Source organism: Phalangium opilio, unplaced genomic scaffold (assembly GCF_054372755.1).
Source record: "Phalangium opilio isolate 3A_F unplaced genomic scaffold, DU_Popi_V2 ptg000092l_1, whole genome shotgun sequence".
Taxonomy (NCBI): domain Eukaryota; kingdom Metazoa; phylum Arthropoda; class Arachnida; order Opiliones; family Phalangiidae; genus Phalangium; species Phalangium opilio.
Window position 1 is genome coordinate 1,377,718 of NW_028324197.1, and position 21,007 is coordinate 1,398,724.

The window sequence follows — 21,007 nt, forward strand, 5'->3', positions numbered from 1 at the left end:
TCTTTTGATTTTAAATAAAGTAGGTCTATTTGTCGATCCTCGGGAGCTTTATTTTCGCTGACGTGGAGAGGAAAAACTTCATTTTCGTAACCAAAAACATTTATAGATAGATTGTTTTTATTTTCAAATCTTTTAAGTTTGAGTGGATTTAATTCAAATGGAAAACAAATGTCGGTGCAGTCTAACTCCGTTTCAAAAGCTACGTATTTATTTTGATCATCGCGATGTGATTTTGGAGGTTGAGGATGTAATTTTGCGAGAATACACCACAAGAAACACTTTTGATCATTAGTTTTAATATTTAAGAGTCCATTTCCGGGATTATTCAGTTCAGGGGGAAGCTCTATATAGGTACCACTAACCAGAGGCATGTATCTAATAATATCCACTTGAAAAAACAAGATACGATCTATGGTCCATCCACTGCCCATATCTTGAAATTCCTCCATCGCCTGTACCATTTGTTTCACACACGAGTCTATTTGGTTGGGTATTAAATGTGATAGTAAGGAAGTTTGAGTTCGGCTTCGGAAATAGGGTAATGCTTCGACTTCCGATCCGTCGTTCAGTTCACGAACGTATCTCACACGTAAAAAAATGTTCCACTTTATACCCCGCTTCTTACTTAAATGGTTTTCCAAGTATTTAATTAATGATGATTTTATTTTTTTAATTATTAATTCTGGATCCGTTTCACTCGTTTGCGGGGTATATCGCGAACTCACGATGGCGTCTTCGAGAACCGCGACTTCTTCGAGGTTTTGAAGAAAGTCACCCACCTGGTTGTTGATGGCTAAGTCGGGGTCTATGGGTTGTTGGTGAGATGGTCCTGGCGTGGGGGAAACTGGACAACTCCGATGAATGCGCGAATGCTGAATTAGTCTGTACCTTCTGGCAAAACTGTTATTACAGACATGGCAGACATATTTTGTTTTTCTATGTTGTTCACGAACGTGGCGATTTAAAAGGAACTTGAAAGAAAATTCTCTCGAGCATAAAGGGCATGAAAACATATTGTCTAATTGATCGTCGCGACTGATAATTTGCTAGGTCTGAATCAATCTTATATACGTAATGAATACTCTCCCTAATCCTCTCTATATATATGTGAAAGACTCGACACCCTCTGTGGTCGTGAAATATGATCTGCGATAAAGTGACGCTCCTTGCTACGTTTCTGGAAAAGCTTTAAACACCCTGATCAAAGACTAAAAAATAGGGAAGATGAATGGAAAAAAAACCATTCCAGCTTTTAGACAATTGTCTAAAAATTTCTTTGTAATAAAGAGATTTTCTAACTGAACTATTTTTATTTAGTAATATGCCTATGGAATTATGATAAAACATTGTTTCAGTGTGTTTAAAGAAATTTTATTTATTAATGTTATTTTTGTTTGTTTGTTTGTTTGTTTACATTTCAAAATTATCGAACTCGCCAGCTAAAGTTTTTTGGCAAATTTGCTCTAACGCAAGTAATTTTTCCAAATCATCGTTATAAATATTTTTTTTTTTCAAAATTTTTTTCTTTGCTTGCTTTTCTGTTGACGTGGCACATCTCTTTTTTCCCTTTTTAGAGGGAACGTCTACTGTTACGGTCTGGGGCGGGATGGCCGGAGATAGTGATGAAGTCGTTGCTGCCGAGGTTGATGGTGTACTTCTTGGTTCCGTCATTGGTGATGATACGGGAGCCAAAATAGATACGGTGGTGGGTATAGGCTGTTGCGAAGTTGGGCTAAAAGCGGTTAAAAATATGGAGGCAAGATGGTCTTCTTCCTCGGTTACTGCCGGGTCTAGTTTCTCCACCTTGGAAATTAAATGAATGAATACACTAGATTGGATTTATTTTTTTCTTAAAATCATACCTTAATAAGTTGGGTTAAGCCACCCAATGACTGCTTTATCTTCCCAATGTTTGGGTGGTAGCAAAGCGAGACTTTGATGGCGCAAGATTCGGGAATAGATTGAATATTAACCCAAAATCCATTATGATACTTCCGAACAATAACCTCGAAGGTTCTGAACGACAAAGCGGGTAGATCTGGGCGTCCAGGTATTTCTCCCAAGGCCGCTGTATACTTTAGTATGGTAACAATCTTGTTTTTATCGAGGGATGACATGGTAGACTTTAGAGTTGGTTGTGAATATTATTTTCTCGATTTGGTCTTTTATATTATTCGAAAAATTGGAATTTGTATTGTTTAATATCACACACGAGCTTTGGACGTTAACTTATTAATATGTTTGTAATGGTAATTAGAACTGATCAATTTCGTCAGTGATGACCTAAAGGTCAATCGGTCTAGACATTTTCACGGTATTTAAAAATATATAATTAGATACCGAATCAATTTTAAGTGGTTTTGGGGTTAGGATTAGAAACTTTAAAGGATTTTGTTGTCATAGGTGTTTCATAAAAATATCTTCTTTCATCATGTACGTCATAGGTGTTTTATAACAATATATTGTTTCATCATGTACGTCATAGTGACGAATTTTAAATTGATTTTCGGCATATTGAAATTAAAGTATTAGAATCAGATTAAGTTGTTGAGGCACTTTGTAATAAAACCCCTACTTCCATTCCGACAATAGGTTTACGTATTAATTACTATCTAGAAAGTCCATGTTGTGATATATGAAAAACATATTTGGTTTAAATCGAAATACTTTTATTCGCAAGGTAAATATTACACATTCCATAGTTTCATTTGGTGCGCTTTGAATAATGCGCAGTTTTTATTATCAGAGTGATATTTACACTCTATTGAACAGAGATTCGACAAGTCTTTGTACTTGGGGCACCCTAATTCTTCGACGTTTATTATTGTTTTTCCAAAAAGTTCAGAAAGATATACTTGTTTTTCTAGCCCCTTAGTGTAAAGGATTGGTGCTTTCTTCGATATGGACGCGACGATTCCAGATAATTCGTCCAATTCGTATTCACCCTCGTCCCATAGCATCCCGCAAATATGTCTGGAGATCCAGGAGTTTATAGCCTTGTCTTTCACGTTTAACTCGTTGTAGGGGAAAGGTGACCTAAATGTGTAAACACCACTTTCACCCGTTTTAATAACGAGAAACGCCAATTCTTTAAGGACGTATTCGTTGTTGGCTCTCATAAAGTTTGCTTCAACTATGCAGGAGTTTCCTTCCAACCTTAATTTCATAACATACATTTGTAACGACTGCCTCAGAAAAACTTTAATACGATAATCGCTTACATTTTTAGTTGTTTTCCGAGATGTATTCCAAACCAGATACGAATTAGGAATGAAATTAAATAAGTAGCATCACCCATTATATAATAATTCGTTTTAAAAATTATACCTTATAGATATACTGTATATCTTCCTTGAAAACATGGAGTATATACCTATCGTAATATTCCATAGGGTATATCCCTCATCCATGGCTGATGTTTCTTCTATCACCCTGTACGTATACCCAACTATCCCCATCTCTTATATCTAACCGTACGCGATTTGCTCAAAGACCGTCAAAATTAGCTTAATTTTCTTCTCTCCTATAATCCGATGTATCTAATTAAAAAAACACCACCGCCGCAGACAAATGTCTCGTATGGGTGAAATGCACGCATAAACAATTTATGAAATTCCAAACCTCGTGTTCTCTCATCGTAACGAAACTAGAGCTCGCTCTCTCCTTGCCTTCCAAGAGAGACGATTCAGTCAAATCGAGACGAGATTATACACCCAACGTTATTATTAACCCGTCCCGCTCTGTTCTCTTTTTACCGTGAAACTTACGTACTCTCCGTGCCGTCCAAGGTGCACAAAAAAGCCGCTTAGGAAAAATTCGAGACCGTTGAATTTTCATACCCAATGTTAATTTTCCCATAGGGTATCATACCCAATGTTATCTCTATGGAAAATTCATACCCATCCCGTTCTCTCATTTATATACTACTTGCATGTATAAACAGAGAAGGGGCGCGATGTCAGAGGAGGAAAGCGCGAACGAACCAGATATCCAATTTTTTTGATTATTTAAAACTAATTGAGGGGCCGGAAAAATTCTTCCCCCATTTTTAAATCGTGTTTTGAGGTATATAAATAGAAGCCAATTATAAATTATGTGTATGGCGGTAAATCCCGAATCTTTTTCTATAAATTGCTACTTTAACAGTTAGTTCTAGCTTTCTTTTCATGAAAATAAAACGCGAATCGTATCTAATGTAGAAAACCTATTATCGGACAGCTTTCAAACACGTTTTAAAGACAAATATTTAACGTAGGCTTACAAAAGGAGAGGGATTGTAAATATTTAATGTTTAAAGCGGTTAGTGATGTTCACAATGGGTCCAGAAGTGTCAGAGAAGTAACAATATTAACGGGTCTTTTATTGTTAAATAAAATTGGTGTCCCAATTGAGGAACCATTGTCCGATACAGAGATCCCAATGTCCGATAACGAAGACACACTGTCCGATTCAGAGATACCAGTGTCCGGGCTACAAAGACCCACTGTCCGATTCTGAGATCCCAGTGTCCGACTTGGATGTATAGACGTCCGATAAATGGAACATGGGTGTCCGAATTAACATCCAAATAGCCGATAATAGGGTACGATACTTGCCGAATAAAATCCATGATTGGGACAACATTACATCGTTCTTTTGGAATTATTTCTATACCATTAGGTGCACAAACGTTCAAAATAAATATTTCATAAACTTTTCAAAGGTTTTCTGTGATTTCCTTACATTTAACCATAATTTTTTTAAAATGTGTCCGATAATAGGGGGACTAACCCTATTATCTTTAATTTTTCAAAATTTAATAGCTACGAAATCTAGATCAAGTAACATAACAGCGATGCTCCGACGAGAATCGAACTCATGATCTCCTGTTTACTAGACAGGCGCTTTAACCACTAAGCCACGGAGCCCTTGCTTTGAAGCGATAAGAATGCAGAATATTTCAGTAAATTAACTAAATTATCTCATCGGAACTTTTACCCTATTGTTTGCATAAATGCAAACCTAAATCAACTATTATTTTTAATTTTTTCAAAATTTGATAGCTACGAAATCTAGTTCAAGTAACATAACAGCGAGGCTCCGACGAGAATCGAACTCATGATCTCCTGTTTTCTAGACAGGCGCTTTAACCACTTAGCCTTGGAGCCCTTGCTATGAAGCGATATGAATGCTGAATATTTCAGTAAATTAACTAAATTATCTCATCGGAACTTTTACCCTATTGTTTTAATTTTTCAAAATTTAATAGCTACGAAAAATAGTACAAGAACATAACCTCAAGGCTCCGACGAGAATCAAACTCATGATCTCCTGTTTACGAGACATGCTTTTTAACCACAAAGCCACGGAGCCCTTGCTTTGCAGAGACATGAATGCTGAATATTCCAGTAATTTAACTAAATTAACTCATCGGAATTTTTACCCTATTGTTTTCATTTTTTAAAATTTAATAGCTACGAAAAATAGTACAAGAACATAACACCGAGGCTTCGACGAAAATCGAACTCATGATCTCCTGTTTACGAGACAGGCGCTTTAACCACTACGCCACGGAGCCCTTGCTTTGAAGCGATATGAATGCAGAATTTTTCAATAAATTAACTAAATTATCTCATCGGAACTCTTACCCTATTGTTTGCATAAATCAACTATTATTTTTAATTTTTTCAAAATTTGATAGCTACGAAATCTAGTTCAAGTAGCATAACAGCGAGGCTCCGACGAGAATCGAACTCATGTTCTCCTGTTTACAAGACAGGCGCTTTAACCACTAAGCCACGGAGCCCTTGCTTTGAGGCGATATGAATGCTGAATATTTCAGTAAATTAACTAAATTATCTCATCAGAACTTTTACACTATTGTTTGCATATATGCATATCTAAATCAACTATTATATTTAATTTTTCAAATTTTAATAGCTACGAATTCTCGTTCAAGTAACATAACAGCGAGGCTCCGATGAGAATCGAACACATGCTCTACTGTTTACTAGACAGTCGCTTTAACCACTAAGCCACAAAGCCCTAGCTTTGAAGCGATATGAATGCTGAATATTTCAGTAAATTAACTAAATTATCTCATCGGAACTTTTACACTATTGTTTGCATATATGCATATCTAAATCAACTATTATTTTTAATTTTTCAAAATTTAATAGCTACGAAAAATAGTACAAGAACATAACCTCAAGGCTCCGACGAGAATCGAACTCATGATCTCCTGTTTACGAGACAGGCTTTTTAACCACTAAGCCACGGAGCCCTTGCTTTGCAGAGACATGAATGCTGAATATTCCAGTAATTTAACTAAATTAACTCATCGGAATTTTTACCCTATTGTTTTCATTTTTCAAAATTTAATAGCTACGAAAAATAGTACAAGAACATAACATCGAGGCTTCGACGAAAATCGAACTCATGATCTCATGTTTACGAGACAGGCTTTTTAACCACTAAGCCACGGAGCCCTTGCTTTGCAGAGACATGAATGCTGAATATTCCAGTAATTTAACTAAATTAACTCATCGGAATTTTTACCCTATTGTTTTCATTTTTTAAAATTTAATAGCTACGAAAAATAGTACAAGAACATAAGACCGAGGCTTCGACGAAAATCGAACTCATGATCTCCTGTTTACGAGACAGGCGCTTTAACCACTACGCCACGGAGCCCTTGCTTTGAAGCGATATGAATGCAGAATTTTTCAATAAATTAACTAAATTATCTCATCGGAACTCTTACCCTATTGTTTGCATAAATCAACTATTATTTTTAATTTTTTCAAAATTTGATAGCTACGAAATCTAGTTCAAGTAGCATAACAGCGAGGCTCCGACGAGAATCGAACTCATGTTCTCCTGTTTACAAGACAGGCGTTTTAACCACTAAGCCACGGAGCCCTTGCTTTGAGGCGATATGAATGCTGAATATTTCAGTAAATTAACTAAATTATCTCATCGGAACTTTTACACTATTGTTTGCATATATGCATATCTAAATCAACTATTATATTTAATTTTTCAAATTTTAATAGCTACGAAATCTCGTTCAAGTAACATAACAGCGAGGCTCCGATGAGAATCGAACACATGCTCTACTGTTTACTAGACAGTCGCTTTAACCACTAAGCCACAAAGCCCTTGCTTTGAAGCGATATGAATGCTGAATATTTCAGTAAATTAACTAAATTATCTCATCGGAACTTTTACACTATTGTTTGCATATATGCATATCTAAATCAACTATTATTTTTAATTTTTCAAAATTTAATAGCTACGAAAAATAGTACAAGAACATAATCTCAAGGCTCCGACGAGAATCGAACTCATGATCTCCTGTTTACGAGACAGGCTTTTTAACCACTAAGCCACGGAGCCCTTGCTTTGCAGAGACATGAATGCTGAATATTCCAGTAATTTAACTAAATTAACTCATCGGAATTTTTACCCTATTGTTTTCATTTTTCAAAATTTAATAGCTACGAAAAATAGTACAAGAACATAACACCGAGGCTTCGACGAAAATCGAACTCATGATCTCCTGTTTACGAGACAGGCGCTTTAACCACTACGCCACGGAGCTCTTGCTTTGAAGCGATATGAATGCAGAATTTTTCAATAAATTAACTAAATTATCTCATCGGAACTCTTACCCTATTGTTTGCATAAATCAACTATTATTTTTAATTTTTTCAAAATTTGATAGCTACGAAATCTAGTTCAAGTAGCATAACAGCGAGGCTCCGACGAGAATCGAACTCATGTTCTCCTGTTTACAAGACAGGCGCTTTAACCACTAAGCCACGGAGCCCTTGCTTTGAGGCGATATGAATGCTGAATATTTCAGTAAATTAACTAAATTATCTCATCGGAACTTTTACACTATTGTTTGCATATATGCATATCTAAATCAACTATTATTTTTAATTTTTCAAAATTTAATAGCTACGAAATCTAGATCAAGTAACATAACAGCGAGGCTCCGACGAGAATCGTGTGGAAGCGGTTACTGAAATCTAAAGGGTTTTTGGTAGGCTGGTTCGTAAATTAGTGGACGCGTTATGGGTTTCGTTAAAGCGATAAAAAAGCGAAGCGATTTAAATCAATAAAAAATAACTTGAGTTTTATTAAACAAAAAACTGATAAATGCAAAAAAAACGACTAAGTTAACGGACACGAGGGTCGGGGGAATTCAACTAAAAAAAAACTAAAGACGCGAGGGTCTGAAACTTTCGAAGGCCGTAGCCTGGTTAGGACTGTTTTGAATTTCAAGTCCTAACGCAGAGCGTAGCCAAAGCGAAAGAGAGGTTAGCCTATAAGCGAGGCTTAATCTAGAGCGAGAGTATGGTGTCTTAGCGAGAGTGACCAAAAATTTCTGCTACCGAAATAATGGGAGAGGCGCGTTTTTATAGATTTTACAGGTGAGGTCAAAGGTTAAAAAAGTTAAGGTACTTGAACTTGTTTTGCACGTGTGTTTGTAAAAATGTCAGAGGTCGAAAGGGATTATAAGGGATGGTTATTTACGTAGCTAGATATGCTTTTCAATTTGTACAAAGGGGAAAGGGTTGTATAGATCTTTTAAGAATGGCACTTGTAAATTTAGTATTGTATGGCAGAAGTTTATAATCTGAAGTAAGGAGCATTTTTTAAATATAAAGTTAATATTAGAATCTTAGATTTGACATGCTCCCCCCGATTAAACTAAGAGTTCAATTAAAATGTTCATTAAAGCGATTCACTTAGAGTTCAAGATTGTACAGAAGTTGTATAGGTCTTCGTAGTTTTGTGCCGTCAGGCATTCTCACCATACAGGATCGTACGTGGCCGTCGCGGCCCATGAAGGTTTCGTCCACGACTCCTAATTTCCAAGAGAGGCGAGGCATTTTGTCCTCTCCAATTAGAACGACGTCTCCAGCTTTAAGCGGTGTAGTGGGCTGATTGTTCGTTCTATGGTGTGCTGTCCTTAGTTGTAAGAGATACTCGGACCTCCATCTCTTCCAGAAGCCATTTGCTATCGTTTGGCGATATTTTAAGCGGCGTGTCAGGTCTTTCCTGTTGACTGGGGTATCGGCCATCTTGGGGTAGGTTCTGGACGGTAGACCGACCATCCGGTCTCCGAGTAGGAGGTGATTTGGCGTCAGAGGTGCTGGCTCGTGCGGATCCTCCGAAACGAAAGTGATGGGTCGAGAGTTAATTGCGGCCTCGGCTTCTGTGAGTGTCGTTGCTATCTCTTCGAAAGATAGCTTAGCGCGACCGATAGTTTTGCGAAGCGCGTTTTTAACCGATCCGACAAGTCTTTCCCAAAAGCCGCCCCACCACGCGGCGCGGTCGGCAACGAAGGTCCAAGCGATTTGGTGGTTTCCGAAATAGCGAGCGACTTCCGGACTGTCCACGTTTTTCCATAGATCACTGAGATCAGTTTTGGCGCGTTTAAAAGTTTTAGCGTTGTCTGAGTAGACATGTTTTACTATTCCGCGACGCGAGACGAATCTCCTGAAAGCGAGGAGAAAGGTATCTGTGGACTGGTCAGATACAAGTTCGAGGTGCACCGCTCTTGTAACGGCACAAGTGAATAGAGCGACGTAGCATTTTACATTGTCTCGCGTGTAGAGAGGACCGGCGAAGTCCAATCCACAGTTCTCGAAAGCGGGCGTTTGGGTCGTACGAAACTCTGGCAAGGGGGCCATTACTGCGTCCGAGGGTTTTACGCGAAAATATTTGCAGACGTTGCAATTTTTAAGAATGGAACTCACGAAACTGCGCGACTTGATGATCCAAAACTTTTCGCGTAGCGACACCGTTGTTATGACAACGCCGGCGTGCATGACCTTCTCATGGGCGTTTTTGACAAGAAGTTCCGTAAATGGGTGGTTATGAGCGAGAAGCCATGGATGACGTTCAGCGTGTGAGAGCTCGCTGCCTTTTAGTCGACCTCCAATGCGTAGGAGACCGTGATTATCCAGGTGTGGATGTAGAGTCAGGACCTTAGAGTCCTTAGCGATAGATTGTCCGTTGACGAGGCATTGTACTTCTTCCGGGAACTGCTCCTTTTGGGTAGTGCGGACCCAATAGATTTCGGCAAGGCGAATTTCGTCGGCGGTTAGCTCTCCCGTACGTCTCTGATCCTTGAAGCGAAGGTTATGAGGGAAACGTAGAAGCCATGCAGTGAGACGGTATAGGTTTTTCAGCGAATTGAAAGCGTTGATGTTGATAAGGGACTCTTTAGGCGGGGTCGTTATCGTCATTGTAAGCGAAGTACTCCTTAATTCTTCTTGAACGTCCTCGAAATTGACTTCGGTGGACAGGTTTTCGTTCTGATTCGGCGCGTTTTCTCGAAGCCAGATAGGGCCATGCCACCAGAAAGGGTCTTTCGCGAGGTCAATTACTTTCCGTCCGCGTGTAGGAAGGTCGGCAGGGTTGTCCGTGCCTTTGCAATGATTCCAATTCATAGGGTTAGAAATAGTTTGTATCTCACTCACGCGGTTAGCTATGAACGGCTTCCATCTGTCAGCGGATCCTTTGATCCAGCCTAGGGTTATCTTTGAGTCGCTCCACATGTGAATTTTCTTCGGCTTGATTTTCAGAACGGTCAGCAAGTGATTGACTAGTTTGGCGGCGAGAAGAGCTCCCATCAGCTCGAGTCGGGGAAGCGTTAGTCTTTTTAGCGGGGCTACTCGAGATTTTGCCGTGATTAAGGTTGACGCGAATTGTCCTTCCTTGCTCCGGTAGCTGAAGTATGCTACGGCGGCGTACGCTTTAGGGCTTGCGTCCGAAAAGCAGTGAAGTTCGATACTGTCGGCGGCGATTTCGGCGGTTCCCTGGTAGTAGTGGCGGGGTATTTTAATAGCGGTGAGATCTTTAAGTTCGCAGCACCAGGCTTCAAAGGGTTCAGCTACATCGTCAGGCAGGGGCTCGTCCTAGGACAAACCTTGTTCCCAGAGTTGTTGGAAGATAAGTTTGGCTCGTACTGCGAAGGGAGCGAGGAAGCCAAGTGGGTCGAAGATTCTAGCGACTGACTTCAGTACCCATCTTTTAGTGTTATCTCGGCTCTGGATAAACTTCAAAAGGTCTTTAATCTCGAAGGTTAGAACGTCTTCTGAGCTGTCCCATGTAAGCCCAAGGACTTTGGATGGTGCGAAGGACGTTTGATGATTGGCTGGTTTAGCTGCGGGATTTTTCTTGGCGAGTACCTCTCTCAGCTTAGTTGAGTTAGTTTGCCACTTGGTTAGTTTCATACCGGCGTCTAGCATGATTTTCTCCACTTCTGAAGTTAAACGCAAGGCTTCTCGGTCAGTGTCAGCGTTTGAAGCCAAGTCGTCGACGTACATAGAGTCGTCGAAAATTGCGCTTGCTTCCGGGTGGACTTCGAGATATTTTTTAGCGTGCAGGCGTAGGGTGGCTGCCAAGAGAAACGGGCTAGAAGTAGCGCCGAAGGGGACGCATGTCATTCTGTAGGTTTGTAGCGCGTGGCTTCCGAATGGGCTGTCGACGTCAACCCATAAGAATCGTAGGGCATCTCTGTCTTGTTCTTGAATTTCGATTTGCAGGAATGCCTTGGTTACGTCAGCGGTGAAGGCTATTCTTTTCTCACGAAAGCGAATGAGAATATCGTATAGCTCCGGATTGAGATTGGGGCCAGCTTCGAGGCAAGCGTTGAGGCTCGAAACATTTGGCGCGTGCGAAGATGCATCATAAACGATACGGGTTCTGGTGGTCGTACTGGCTTCTCTGACTACGGAGCGGTGCGGTAGATAATATAGCGGCCCGATTGTTTTCGCGAACGGATCGACTTTCTCGACAACGCCGGTGGAGATTTGATCTTTTATAATTTGATTATATTCGATAAAATCAACGGGATTTTTGCGAAGCTTTAAAATTAGGTTCGAGGTGCGTTTAGCGGCAATAGCGTAGTTGTCACCTAATTTTAGGTTGCTCGGTTTGAAGGGTAACGCGACGGCGTAGCGGCCGTTTTCGAAAACCGTGGATTTAGCGAACCTTTCAAGCGTTTTGCTTCCCAAATCTTTATCTTCGTCGTTTTCGCGTATACCGAAAGATTCCAGTTCCCAAAAGGCGCGAAGTTGGGTTGAGATGGCTTCTTCCTCTTGAGGCGCGATCGTGTTGACAAGCATGATAGAGATCGCGTTTACTCCTATGTCACGTGCGGCTACCGTAGCTGGGCCTTGGAGTGTCCAACCAAAGATGGTTTCTAGCGCGGTAAGAGTAGGCCCGAACCGTTGGCTTCTTCCGCTTGCGACAGCCCATAAATAATCCGCGCCTATAAGTACGTCGATAGAATGTTGGTTATTATGTCCAACTTCTACCGTGGTCAGGTCTGCCATGAGGAGATTGCGCTTTTGGAATTCGGTAGCGAGCTCGGCACCAGGTACGGTGAAAACTGACCCACAGATTGTCGGTGTTTCGTAGGCTTGAATGAGAACGCTTTTCTCGGGATTGTGGCGGCTTCTCAGTTCTAGTTGCACCTTTCGTCTCAGGGCTCTCTCTGACGTCTGGCTTCCGAAACTGTTGGTTTCTAGGAATTCTTCGGAGAGAATCTGAAGTCCAAGTTCTCGAGATACGGCTTCTTTGATAAATGTCACGTGGCTACCGGTGTCGAGTAGGCATCTGACTGATTTATGGTCGGTTTCACCTGGGCGACTGGCTTCTGCTAAAGCGGTTTGCAGGAACACGGCTTCAGTCTTTTTTCTAGTGACAACGGCTGTCATCTGCGATACTCCACTTTCGATTTGCGGGTTTTGGGGAGGGTTATTCGCGATACGCGTCTCGGTTCGATCACAGATACTTGAGTGATGACGTCCTCCACATTTCTTACACGTGCGAAATCTGGAGGTGCACTCGCGAGCTTGATGTTGGTCCCGAAGACAAATAAAGCAGCGCTTTTTCTGGCTAAGTAGGGCTTTTTTGTCTTGAATCGATAGTTCGGTACACTGCGTAGTGGTGTGATCACTTTTTCCGCAGTAGAGGCAGGATTTATTTCCGGTGTTCACGGTTAGCGCGGCAGCCCCGAACGGGGGCCTTGGCCTTCGGCTATCGTATCGACTAAAGTCCCGCGATTGCGACGGTCTTTCGGGGGGTCTGCGATCAGGTTCGGAGAATCTCCGATCTAAGTTTTGAGCGGTCGAGCGCGTTAAGACGGAGGCGCGTTCCCTGCTTGAGATTTCTTTTTGTAGAAAGTTCATTATGTCGGCAATTCGTAATTGGCCAACTGCGTCGTGTTCCAGGCTGAATGCTAGCGTAATGTCTTCCGGGATTCGTTGTGTAATGATTGGACAAAGCAGGCTCCCGTAAGTTTGGTCAATGACCTGTACGTTTTCCAGGCTTCTTATCTGCAACATACACGTGTCGTAGAGTTTCCGTAGACCAGCCAAGTCGCTGGACTTTTTTACAGCTGGCAGGCAGAGTAGGTTGTGCATGTACTCTGAAACTAGCATTTGTTTACGGCCAAATCTTCTTATTAGTTCGGAGATTGCGTAATCGTAGTTTGCGTCTGATAGCGATAAACCGTTTACTGCGTCTAGAGCGAGGCCTTCTAAATACGAAATGAGGTAACTGAATTTCTCTGGTTTGGAGAGAGTCGGGTTATTATGAATAGAGCATTCATAATGCGCCCAGAAGTTCTGCCAATCGTTGATTTCTCCCGAGAATCGTCGGATTTCTAAATTTTGGCAGTCTTATGGCTGGAGCGGTATTCGGTGGCGCGGCAGTCATCTGGCCGGCACTCGGTTGGCTTGGGGTTCCGCTCCCGGTGAGCGTTAGAATTCCGGGCGGCGGCATCGGCGTGCCGCTACCGGTAGGCGATGGAGGTCCGGTCAACGGGGTCTGCTGCCCGTTGCCGGCTGGTGTTTGCGACCCGGTCAGCGTGGTGATTAGGGTGCTGTTCGTCGGGGAGCTCGCGGCGAGGCTAGCGGCAGCTGCTATAGCGGTAGCGGCTTGATTGTGGACCTCGAGAGCGCGTCGTCCTCGTGATTGGGTTATAATGAGGTCATCGATATAGTCCTGTGATGTTTGCTGGTCTTTTTCCATCTCAAGCGCGGTGGTAAAACGAGGCTCCATTGCCTCATTTATGTTAACGAGGCTAATTTCTTTTGTTTTAAGGATAGCGAGGTACCCTTCTATAGCGGCGTAATCGGGATCAGGCTTTCCTAACTCGGTTTCTAAACTGTTTTTAGCGCGAGACGCGGATTGCTTGGTTCCCGTACGTTTGGATTTTAGGCGCGTAAATTCATCCATTGTTTTTAAGTTTTAAAGTTTTTACTCACGAAATAAGTTAGAGTTCGGTTCACGAAAGCGTAATTTAAGCGATTAAAGCGGAGTGGCGAACGCGTTACTAATTATCCCGGGTTGGTCGGTACCAAAATGTGGAAGCGGTTACTGAAATCTAAAGGTTTTTGGTAGCTGGTTCGTAAATTAGTGGACGCGTTATGGGTTTCGTTAAAGCGATAAAAAAGCGAAGCGATTTAAATCAATAAAAAATAACTTGAGTTTTATTAAACAAAAAACTGATAAATGCAAAAAAAACGACTAAGTTAACGGACACGAGGGTCGGGGGAATTCAACTAAAAAAAACTAAAGACGCGAGGGTCTGAAACTTTCGAAGGCCGTAGCCTGGTTAGGACTGTTTTGAACTTCAAGTCCTAACGCAGAGCGTAGCCAAAGCGAAAGAGAGGTTAGCCTATAAGCGAGGCTTAACCTAGAGCGAGAGTATGGTGTCTTAGCGAGAGTGACCAAAAATTTCTGCTACCGAAATAATGGGAGAGGCGCGTTTTTATAGATTTTACAGGTGAGGTCAAAGGTGAAAAAAGTTAAGGTACTTGAACTTGTTTTGCACGTGTGTTTGTAAAAATGTCAGAGGTGGAAAGGGATTATAAGGGATGGTTATTTACGTAGCTAGATATGCTTTTCAATTTATACAAAGGGGAAAGGGTTGTATAGATCTTTTAAGAATGGCACTTGTAAATTTAGTATTGTATGGATGAAGTTTATAATCTGAAGTAAGGAGCATTTTTTAAATATAAAGTTAAGTTTAGAATCTTAGATTTGACAAATCGAACTCATGATCTCCTGTTTACAAGACAGGCGCTTTAACCACTAAGCCACGGAGCCCTTGCTTTGAAGCGATATGAATACAGAATATTTCAATAAATTAACTAAATTATCTCATCGGAACTCTTACCCTATTGTTTGCATAAATCAACTATTATTTTTAATTTTTTCAAAATTTGATAGCTACGAAATCTAGTTCAAGTAGCATAACAGCGAGGCTCCGACGAGAATCGAACTCATGTTCTCCTGTTTACAAGACAGGCGCTTTAACCACTAAGCCACGGAGCCCTTGCTTTGAGGCGATATGAATGCTGAATATTTCAGAAAATTAACTAAATTATCTCATCGGAACTTTTACACTATTGTTTGCATATATGCATGTCTAAATCAACTATTATTTTTAATTTTTTCAAAATTTGATAGCTACGAAATCTAGTTCAAGTAGCATAACAGCGAGGCTCCGACGAGAATCGAACTCATGTTCTCCTGTTTACAAGACAGGCGCTTTAACCACTAAGCCACGGAGCCCTTGCTTTGAGGCGATATGAATGCTGAATATTTCAGAAAATTAACTAAATTATCTCATCGGAACTTTTACACTATTGTTTGCATATATGCATGTCTAAATCAACTATTATTTTTAATTTTTCAAAATTTAATAGCTACGAAATCTCGTTCAAGTAACATAACAGCGAGGATCCGATGAGAATCGAACACATGCTCTACTGTTTACTAGACAGTCGCTTTAACCACTAAGCCACAAAGCCCTTGCTTTGAAGCGATATGAATGCTGAATATTTCAGTAAATTAACTAAATTATCTCATCGGAACTTTTACACTATTGTTTGCATATATGCATATCTAAATCAACTATTATTTTTAATTTTTCAAAATTTAATAGCTACGAAATCTAGATCAAGTAACATAACAGCGAGGCTCCGATGAGAATCGAACTCATGATCTCCTGTTTACTAGACAGGCGCTTTAACCACTAAGCCACGGAGCCCTTGCTTTGAAGCGATATGAATGCAGAATATTTCAGTAAATTAACTAAATTATCTCATCGGAATTTTTACCCTATTGTTTTAATTTTTCAAAATTTAATAGCTACGAAAAATAGTACAAGAACATAACACCGAGGCTTCGACGAGAATCGAACTCATGATCTCCTGTTTACGAGACAGGCGCTTTAACCACTAAGCCACGTAGCCCTTGCTTTGAGGCGATATGAATGCTGAATATTTCAGTAAATTAACTAAATTATCTCATCGGAACTTTTACACTATTGTTTGCATATATGCATATCTAAATCAACTATTATATTTAATTTTTCAAACTTTAATAGCTACGAAATCTCGTTCAAGTAACATAACAGCGAGGCTCCGATGAGAATCGAACACATGCTCTACTGTTTACTAGACAATCGCTTTAACCACTAAGCCACAAAGCCCTTGCTTTGAAGCGATATGAATGCAGAATATTTCAGTAAATGAACTAAATTATCTCATCGGTACTTTTACCCTATTGTTTGCATAAATACATATCTAAATCAACTATTATATTTAGTTTTTCAAATTTTAATAGCTACGAAATCTCGTTCAAGTAACATAACAACAAGCCTCCGACGAGAATCGAACTCATGATCTCCTGTTTACTAGACAGGCGCTTTAACCACTACGCCACGGAGCCCTTGCTTTGAAGCGATATGAATGCAGAATATTTCAGTAAAATAACTAAATTATCTCATCGGTACTTTTACCCTATTGTTTGCATAAATACATATCTAAATCAACTATTATTTTTAATATTTTCAAAATTTGATAGCTACGAAATCTAGTTCAAGTAGCATAACAGCGAGGCTCCAACGAGAATCGAACTCATGATCTCCAGTTTACGAGACAGGCGCTTTAACCACTAAGCCACGGAGCCGTTGCTTTGAAGCGACATGAATGCTGAATATTCCAGTAATTTAACTAAATTAACTCATCGGAATTTTTACCCTATTGTTTTAATTTTTCAAATTTTATTATCAACGAAATCTAGATCAAGTTATATAACAGCGAGGCTCCGACGAGAATCGAACTCATGTTCTCATGTTTACAAGACAGGCGCTTTAACCACTAAGCCACGGAGCCCTTGCTTTGAGGCGATATGAATGCTGAATATTTCAGTAAGTTAACTAAATTATCTCATCGGAACTTATACACCATTGTCTGCATATATGCATATCTAAATCAAGTATTATTTTTAATTTTTCAAAATTTGATAGCTACGAAATCTAGTTAGAGTAGCATAACAGCGAGGCTCCGACGAGAATCGAACTCATGATCTCCTGTTTACAAGACAGGCGCTTTAACCACTGAGCCACGGAGCCGTTGCTTTGAAGCGACATGAATGCTGAATATTCCAGTAATTTAACTAAATTAACTCATCGGAATTTTTACCCTATTGTTTTAATTTTTCAAATTTTATTATCAACGAAATCTAGATCAAGTTATATAACAGCGAGGCTCCGACGAGAATCGAACTCATGTTCTCCTCTTTACAAGACAGGCGCTTTAACCACTAAACCACGGAGCCCTTGCTTTGAGGCGATATGAATGCTGAATATTTCAGTAAATTAACTAAATTATCTCATCGGAACTTTTACACTATTGTTTGCATATATGCATATCTAAATCTACTATTATATTTAATTTTCAAATTTTCAAAGCTACGAAATCTCGTTCAAGTAACATAACAGCGAGGCTCCGATGAGAATCGAACACATGCTCTACTGTTTACTAGACAGTCGCTTTAACCACTAAGCCACAAAGCCCTTGCTTTGAAGCGATATGAATGCTGAATATTTCAGAAAATTAACTAAATTATCTCATCGGAACTTTTACCCTATTGTTTGCATAAATGCAAATCTAAATCAACTATTATTTTTAATTTTTTCAAAATTTGAAAGCTACGAAATCTAGTTCAAGTAACATAACTGCGAGGCTCCGACGAGAATCGAACTCATGATCTCCTGTTTACGAGACAGGCGCTTTAACCACTAAGCCACGGAGCCCTTGCTTTGAAGCGATATGAATGAAGAATATTTCAGTAATTTAACTAAATTAACTCATCGGAATTTTTACCCTATTGTTTTAATTTTTCAAATTTTATTAGCAACGAAATCTAGATCAAGTTATATAACAGCGAGGCTCCGACGAGAATCGAACTCATGTTCTCATGTTTACAAGACAGGCGCTTTAACCACTAAGCCACGGAGCCCTTGCTTTGAGGCGATATGAATGCTGAATATTTCAGTAAGTTAACTAAATTATCTCATCGGAACTTTTACACCATTGTCTGCATATATGCATATCTAAATCAACTATTATTTTTAATTTTTCAAAATTTGATAGCTACGAAACCTAGTTCAAGTAGCATAACAGCGAGGCTCCGACGAGAATCGAACTCATGATCTCCTGTTTACAAGACAGGCGCTTTAACCACTGAGCCACGGAGCCCTTGCTTTGAAGCGACATGAATGCTAAATATTGCAGTAATTTAACTAAATTAACTCGTCGGAATTTTTACCCTATTGTTTTAATTTTTCAAAATTTAATAGCTACGAAAAATAGTACATGAACATAACATCAAGGGTCCGACGAGAATCGAACTCATGATCTCCAGTTTACGAGACAGGCTTTTTAACCACTAAGCCACGGAGCCCTTGCTTTGAAGCGATATGAATGCAGAATATTTCAATAAATTAACTAAATTATCTCATCGGAACTCTTACCCTATTCTTTGCACAAATCAACTATTATTTTTAATTTTTTCAAAATTTGATAGCTACGAAATCTAGTTCAAGTAGCATAACAGCGAGGCTCCGACGAGAATCGAACTCATGTTCTCCTGTTTACAAGACAGGCGCTTTAGCCACTAAACCACGGAGCCCTTGCTTTGAAGCGATATGAATGCAGAATATTTCAGTAATTTAACTAAACTAACTCATCGGAATTTTTACCCTATTGTTTTAATTTTTCAAATTTTATTAGCAACGAAATCTAGATCAAGTTATATAACAGCGAGGCTCCGACGAGAATCGAACTCATGTTCTCATGTTTAGAAGACAGGCGCTTTAACCACTAAGCCACGGAGCCCTTGCTTTGAGGCGATATGAATGCTGAATATTTCTGAAAATTAACTAAATTATCTCATCGGAACTTTTACACTATTGTTTGCATATATGCATGTCTAAATCAACTATTATTTTTAATTTTTCAAAATTTAATAGCTACGAAATCTCGTTCAAATAACATAACAGCGAGGATCCGATGAGAATCGAACACATGCTCTACTGTTTACTAGACAGTCGCTTTAACCACTAAGCCACAAAGCCCTTGCTTTGAAGCGATATGAATGCTGAATATTTCAGTAAATTAACTAAATTATCTCATCGGAACTTTTACACTATTGTTTGCATATATGCATATCTAAATCAACTATTATTTTTAATTTTTCAAAATTTAATAGCTACGAAATCTAGATCAAGTAACATAACAGCGAGGCTCCAATGAGAATCGAACTCATGATCTCCTGTTTACGAGACAGGCTTTTTAACCACTAAGCCACGGAGCCCTTGCTTTGAAGCGATATGAATGCAGAATATTTCAATAAATTAACTAAATTATCTCATCGGAACTCTTACCCTACTCTTTGCACAAATCAACTATTATTTTTAATTTTTTCAAAATTTGATAGCTACGAAATCTAGTTCAAGTAGCATAACAGCGAGGCTCCGACGAGAATCGAACTCATGTTCTCCAGTTTACAAGACAGGCGCTTTAACCACTAAACCACGGAGCCCTTGCTTTGAGGCGATATGAATGCTGAATATTTCAGTAAATTAACTAAATTATCTCATCGGAACTTTTACACTATTGTTTGCATATATGCATGTCTAAATCAACTATTATTTTTAATTTTTCAAAATTTAATAGCTACGAAATCTCGTTCAAGTAACATAACAGCGAGGATCCGATGAGAATCGAACACATGCTCTACTGTTTACTAGACAGTCGCTTTAACCACTTAGCCACGGAGCCCTTGCTTTGAAGCGATATGAATGCTGAATATTTCAGTAAATTAACTAAATTATCTCATCGAAACTTTTACCCTATTGTTTGCATAAATGCATATCTAAATCAACTATTATTTTTAATTTTTTCAAAATTTGATAGCTACGAAATCTAGTTCAAGTAATATAACAGCGAGGCTCCGACGAGAATCGAACTCATGATCTCCTGTTTACGAGACAGGCGCTTTAACCACTAAGCCACGGAGCCCTTGCTTTGAAGCGATATGAATGCAGAATATTTCAGTAATTTAACTAAATTAACTCATCGGAATTTTTACCCTATTGTTTTAATTTTTCAAATTTTATTAGCAACGAAATCTAGATCAAGTTATATAACAGCGAGGCTCCGACGAGAATCGAACTCATGTTCTCATGTTTACAAGACAGGCGCTTTAACCACTAAGCCACGGAACCCTTGCTTTGAGGCGATATGAATGCTGAATATTTCAGTAAGTTAACTAAATTATCTCATCGGAACTTTTACACCATTGTCTGCATATATGCATATCTAAATCAACTATTATTTTTAATTTTTCAAAATTTGATAGCTACGAAATCTAGTTCAAGTAGCATAACAGCGAGGCTCCGACGAGAATCGAACTCATGATCTCCTGTTTACAAGACAGGCGCTTTAACCACTGAGCCACGGAGCCCTTGCTTTGAAGCGACATGAATGCTAAATATTGCAGTAATTTAACTAAATTAACTCGTCGGAATTTTTACCCTATTGTTTTAATTTTTCAAAATTTAATAGCTACGAAAAATAGTACATGAACATAACATCAAGGCTCCGACGAGAATCGAACTCATGATCTCCAGTTTACGAGA

General features: G+C 39.5%; 1 protein-coding gene and 25 non-coding genes across 26 annotated transcripts; all 26 read right to left on the reverse strand.

Annotated features, from left to right (window-relative positions):
* Positions 1-4,832: 4,832 nt before the first annotated feature.
* TRNAT-AGU (transfer RNA threonine (anticodon AGU)) lies at positions 4,833-4,907 on the reverse strand. Its single transcript has one exon. It is a non-coding gene; the product is annotated as a tRNA-Thr (tRNA).
* A 167-nt stretch (positions 4,908-5,074) lies between these two features.
* TRNAS-AGA (transfer RNA serine (anticodon AGA)) lies at positions 5,075-5,147 on the reverse strand. The gene has a single exon. It is a non-coding gene; the product is annotated as a tRNA-Ser (tRNA).
* A 565-nt stretch (positions 5,148-5,712) lies between these two features.
* On the reverse strand, positions 5,713-5,785 carry TRNAT-UGU (transfer RNA threonine (anticodon UGU)). The gene has a single exon. It is a non-coding gene; the product is annotated as a tRNA-Thr (tRNA).
* A 404-nt stretch (positions 5,786-6,189) lies between these two features.
* TRNAT-CGU (transfer RNA threonine (anticodon CGU)) lies at positions 6,190-6,262 on the reverse strand. The gene has a single exon. It is a non-coding gene; the product is annotated as a tRNA-Thr (tRNA).
* A 565-nt stretch (positions 6,263-6,827) lies between these two features.
* On the reverse strand, positions 6,828-6,900 carry TRNAT-UGU (transfer RNA threonine (anticodon UGU)). Its single transcript has one exon. It is a non-coding gene; the product is annotated as a tRNA-Thr (tRNA).
* A 404-nt stretch (positions 6,901-7,304) lies between these two features.
* Positions 7,305-7,377, reverse strand: TRNAT-CGU (transfer RNA threonine (anticodon CGU)). The gene has a single exon. It is a non-coding gene; the product is annotated as a tRNA-Thr (tRNA).
* Positions 7,378-7,737: 360 nt separating this feature from the next.
* Positions 7,738-7,810, reverse strand: TRNAT-UGU (transfer RNA threonine (anticodon UGU)). The gene has a single exon. It is a non-coding gene; the product is annotated as a tRNA-Thr (tRNA).
* A 928-nt stretch (positions 7,811-8,738) lies between these two features.
* On the reverse strand, positions 8,739-14,247 carry LOC149640996 (uncharacterized). The gene is made up of 3 exons (XM_089850545.1): positions 13,737-14,247; positions 10,928-13,672; positions 8,739-10,855 (listed from the first exon to the last, which is right to left on the reverse strand). Exons 1-3 carry the CDS (start codon positions 14,245-14,247, stop codon positions 8,739-8,741), a joined length of 5,373 nt encoding a protein of 1,790 aa, XP_089706671.1.
* A 1,028-nt stretch (positions 14,248-15,275) lies between these two features.
* Positions 15,276-15,348, reverse strand: TRNAT-UGU (transfer RNA threonine (anticodon UGU)). Its single transcript has one exon. It is a non-coding gene; the product is annotated as a tRNA-Thr (tRNA).
* A 167-nt stretch (positions 15,349-15,515) lies between these two features.
* On the reverse strand, positions 15,516-15,588 carry TRNAT-UGU (transfer RNA threonine (anticodon UGU)). The gene has a single exon. It is a non-coding gene; the product is annotated as a tRNA-Thr (tRNA).
* Positions 15,589-15,993: 405 nt separating this feature from the next.
* On the reverse strand, positions 15,994-16,066 carry TRNAT-AGU (transfer RNA threonine (anticodon AGU)). The gene has a single exon. It is a non-coding gene; the product is annotated as a tRNA-Thr (tRNA).
* A 132-nt stretch (positions 16,067-16,198) lies between these two features.
* On the reverse strand, positions 16,199-16,271 carry TRNAT-CGU (transfer RNA threonine (anticodon CGU)). Its single transcript has one exon. It is a non-coding gene; the product is annotated as a tRNA-Thr (tRNA).
* Positions 16,272-16,916: 645 nt separating this feature from the next.
* On the reverse strand, positions 16,917-16,989 carry TRNAT-CGU (transfer RNA threonine (anticodon CGU)). Its single transcript has one exon. It is a non-coding gene; the product is annotated as a tRNA-Thr (tRNA).
* Positions 16,990-17,122: 133 nt separating this feature from the next.
* Positions 17,123-17,195, reverse strand: TRNAT-UGU (transfer RNA threonine (anticodon UGU)). The gene has a single exon. It is a non-coding gene; the product is annotated as a tRNA-Thr (tRNA).
* Positions 17,196-17,361: 166 nt separating this feature from the next.
* TRNAT-UGU (transfer RNA threonine (anticodon UGU)) lies at positions 17,362-17,434 on the reverse strand. Its single transcript has one exon. It is a non-coding gene; the product is annotated as a tRNA-Thr (tRNA).
* A 133-nt stretch (positions 17,435-17,567) lies between these two features.
* On the reverse strand, positions 17,568-17,640 carry TRNAT-UGU (transfer RNA threonine (anticodon UGU)). Its single transcript has one exon. It is a non-coding gene; the product is annotated as a tRNA-Thr (tRNA).
* Positions 17,641-18,045: 405 nt separating this feature from the next.
* Positions 18,046-18,118, reverse strand: TRNAT-CGU (transfer RNA threonine (anticodon CGU)). Its single transcript has one exon. It is a non-coding gene; the product is annotated as a tRNA-Thr (tRNA).
* A 133-nt stretch (positions 18,119-18,251) lies between these two features.
* On the reverse strand, positions 18,252-18,324 carry TRNAT-UGU (transfer RNA threonine (anticodon UGU)). The gene has a single exon. It is a non-coding gene; the product is annotated as a tRNA-Thr (tRNA).
* Positions 18,325-18,490: 166 nt separating this feature from the next.
* On the reverse strand, positions 18,491-18,563 carry TRNAT-UGU (transfer RNA threonine (anticodon UGU)). Its single transcript has one exon. It is a non-coding gene; the product is annotated as a tRNA-Thr (tRNA).
* Positions 18,564-18,923: 360 nt separating this feature from the next.
* On the reverse strand, positions 18,924-18,996 carry TRNAT-UGU (transfer RNA threonine (anticodon UGU)). Its single transcript has one exon. It is a non-coding gene; the product is annotated as a tRNA-Thr (tRNA).
* Positions 18,997-19,129: 133 nt separating this feature from the next.
* TRNAR-UCU (transfer RNA arginine (anticodon UCU)) lies at positions 19,130-19,202 on the reverse strand. Its single transcript has one exon. It is a non-coding gene; the product is annotated as a tRNA-Arg (tRNA).
* Positions 19,203-19,607: 405 nt separating this feature from the next.
* Positions 19,608-19,680, reverse strand: TRNAT-CGU (transfer RNA threonine (anticodon CGU)). The gene has a single exon. It is a non-coding gene; the product is annotated as a tRNA-Thr (tRNA).
* A 155-nt stretch (positions 19,681-19,835) lies between these two features.
* On the reverse strand, positions 19,836-19,908 carry TRNAT-UGU (transfer RNA threonine (anticodon UGU)). Its single transcript has one exon. It is a non-coding gene; the product is annotated as a tRNA-Thr (tRNA).
* Positions 19,909-20,314: 406 nt separating this feature from the next.
* TRNAT-CGU (transfer RNA threonine (anticodon CGU)) lies at positions 20,315-20,387 on the reverse strand. Its single transcript has one exon. It is a non-coding gene; the product is annotated as a tRNA-Thr (tRNA).
* Positions 20,388-20,520: 133 nt separating this feature from the next.
* TRNAT-UGU (transfer RNA threonine (anticodon UGU)) lies at positions 20,521-20,593 on the reverse strand. Its single transcript has one exon. It is a non-coding gene; the product is annotated as a tRNA-Thr (tRNA).
* Positions 20,594-20,759: 166 nt separating this feature from the next.
* Positions 20,760-20,832, reverse strand: TRNAT-UGU (transfer RNA threonine (anticodon UGU)). The gene has a single exon. It is a non-coding gene; the product is annotated as a tRNA-Thr (tRNA).
* Positions 20,833-21,007: the final 175 nt, after the last annotated feature.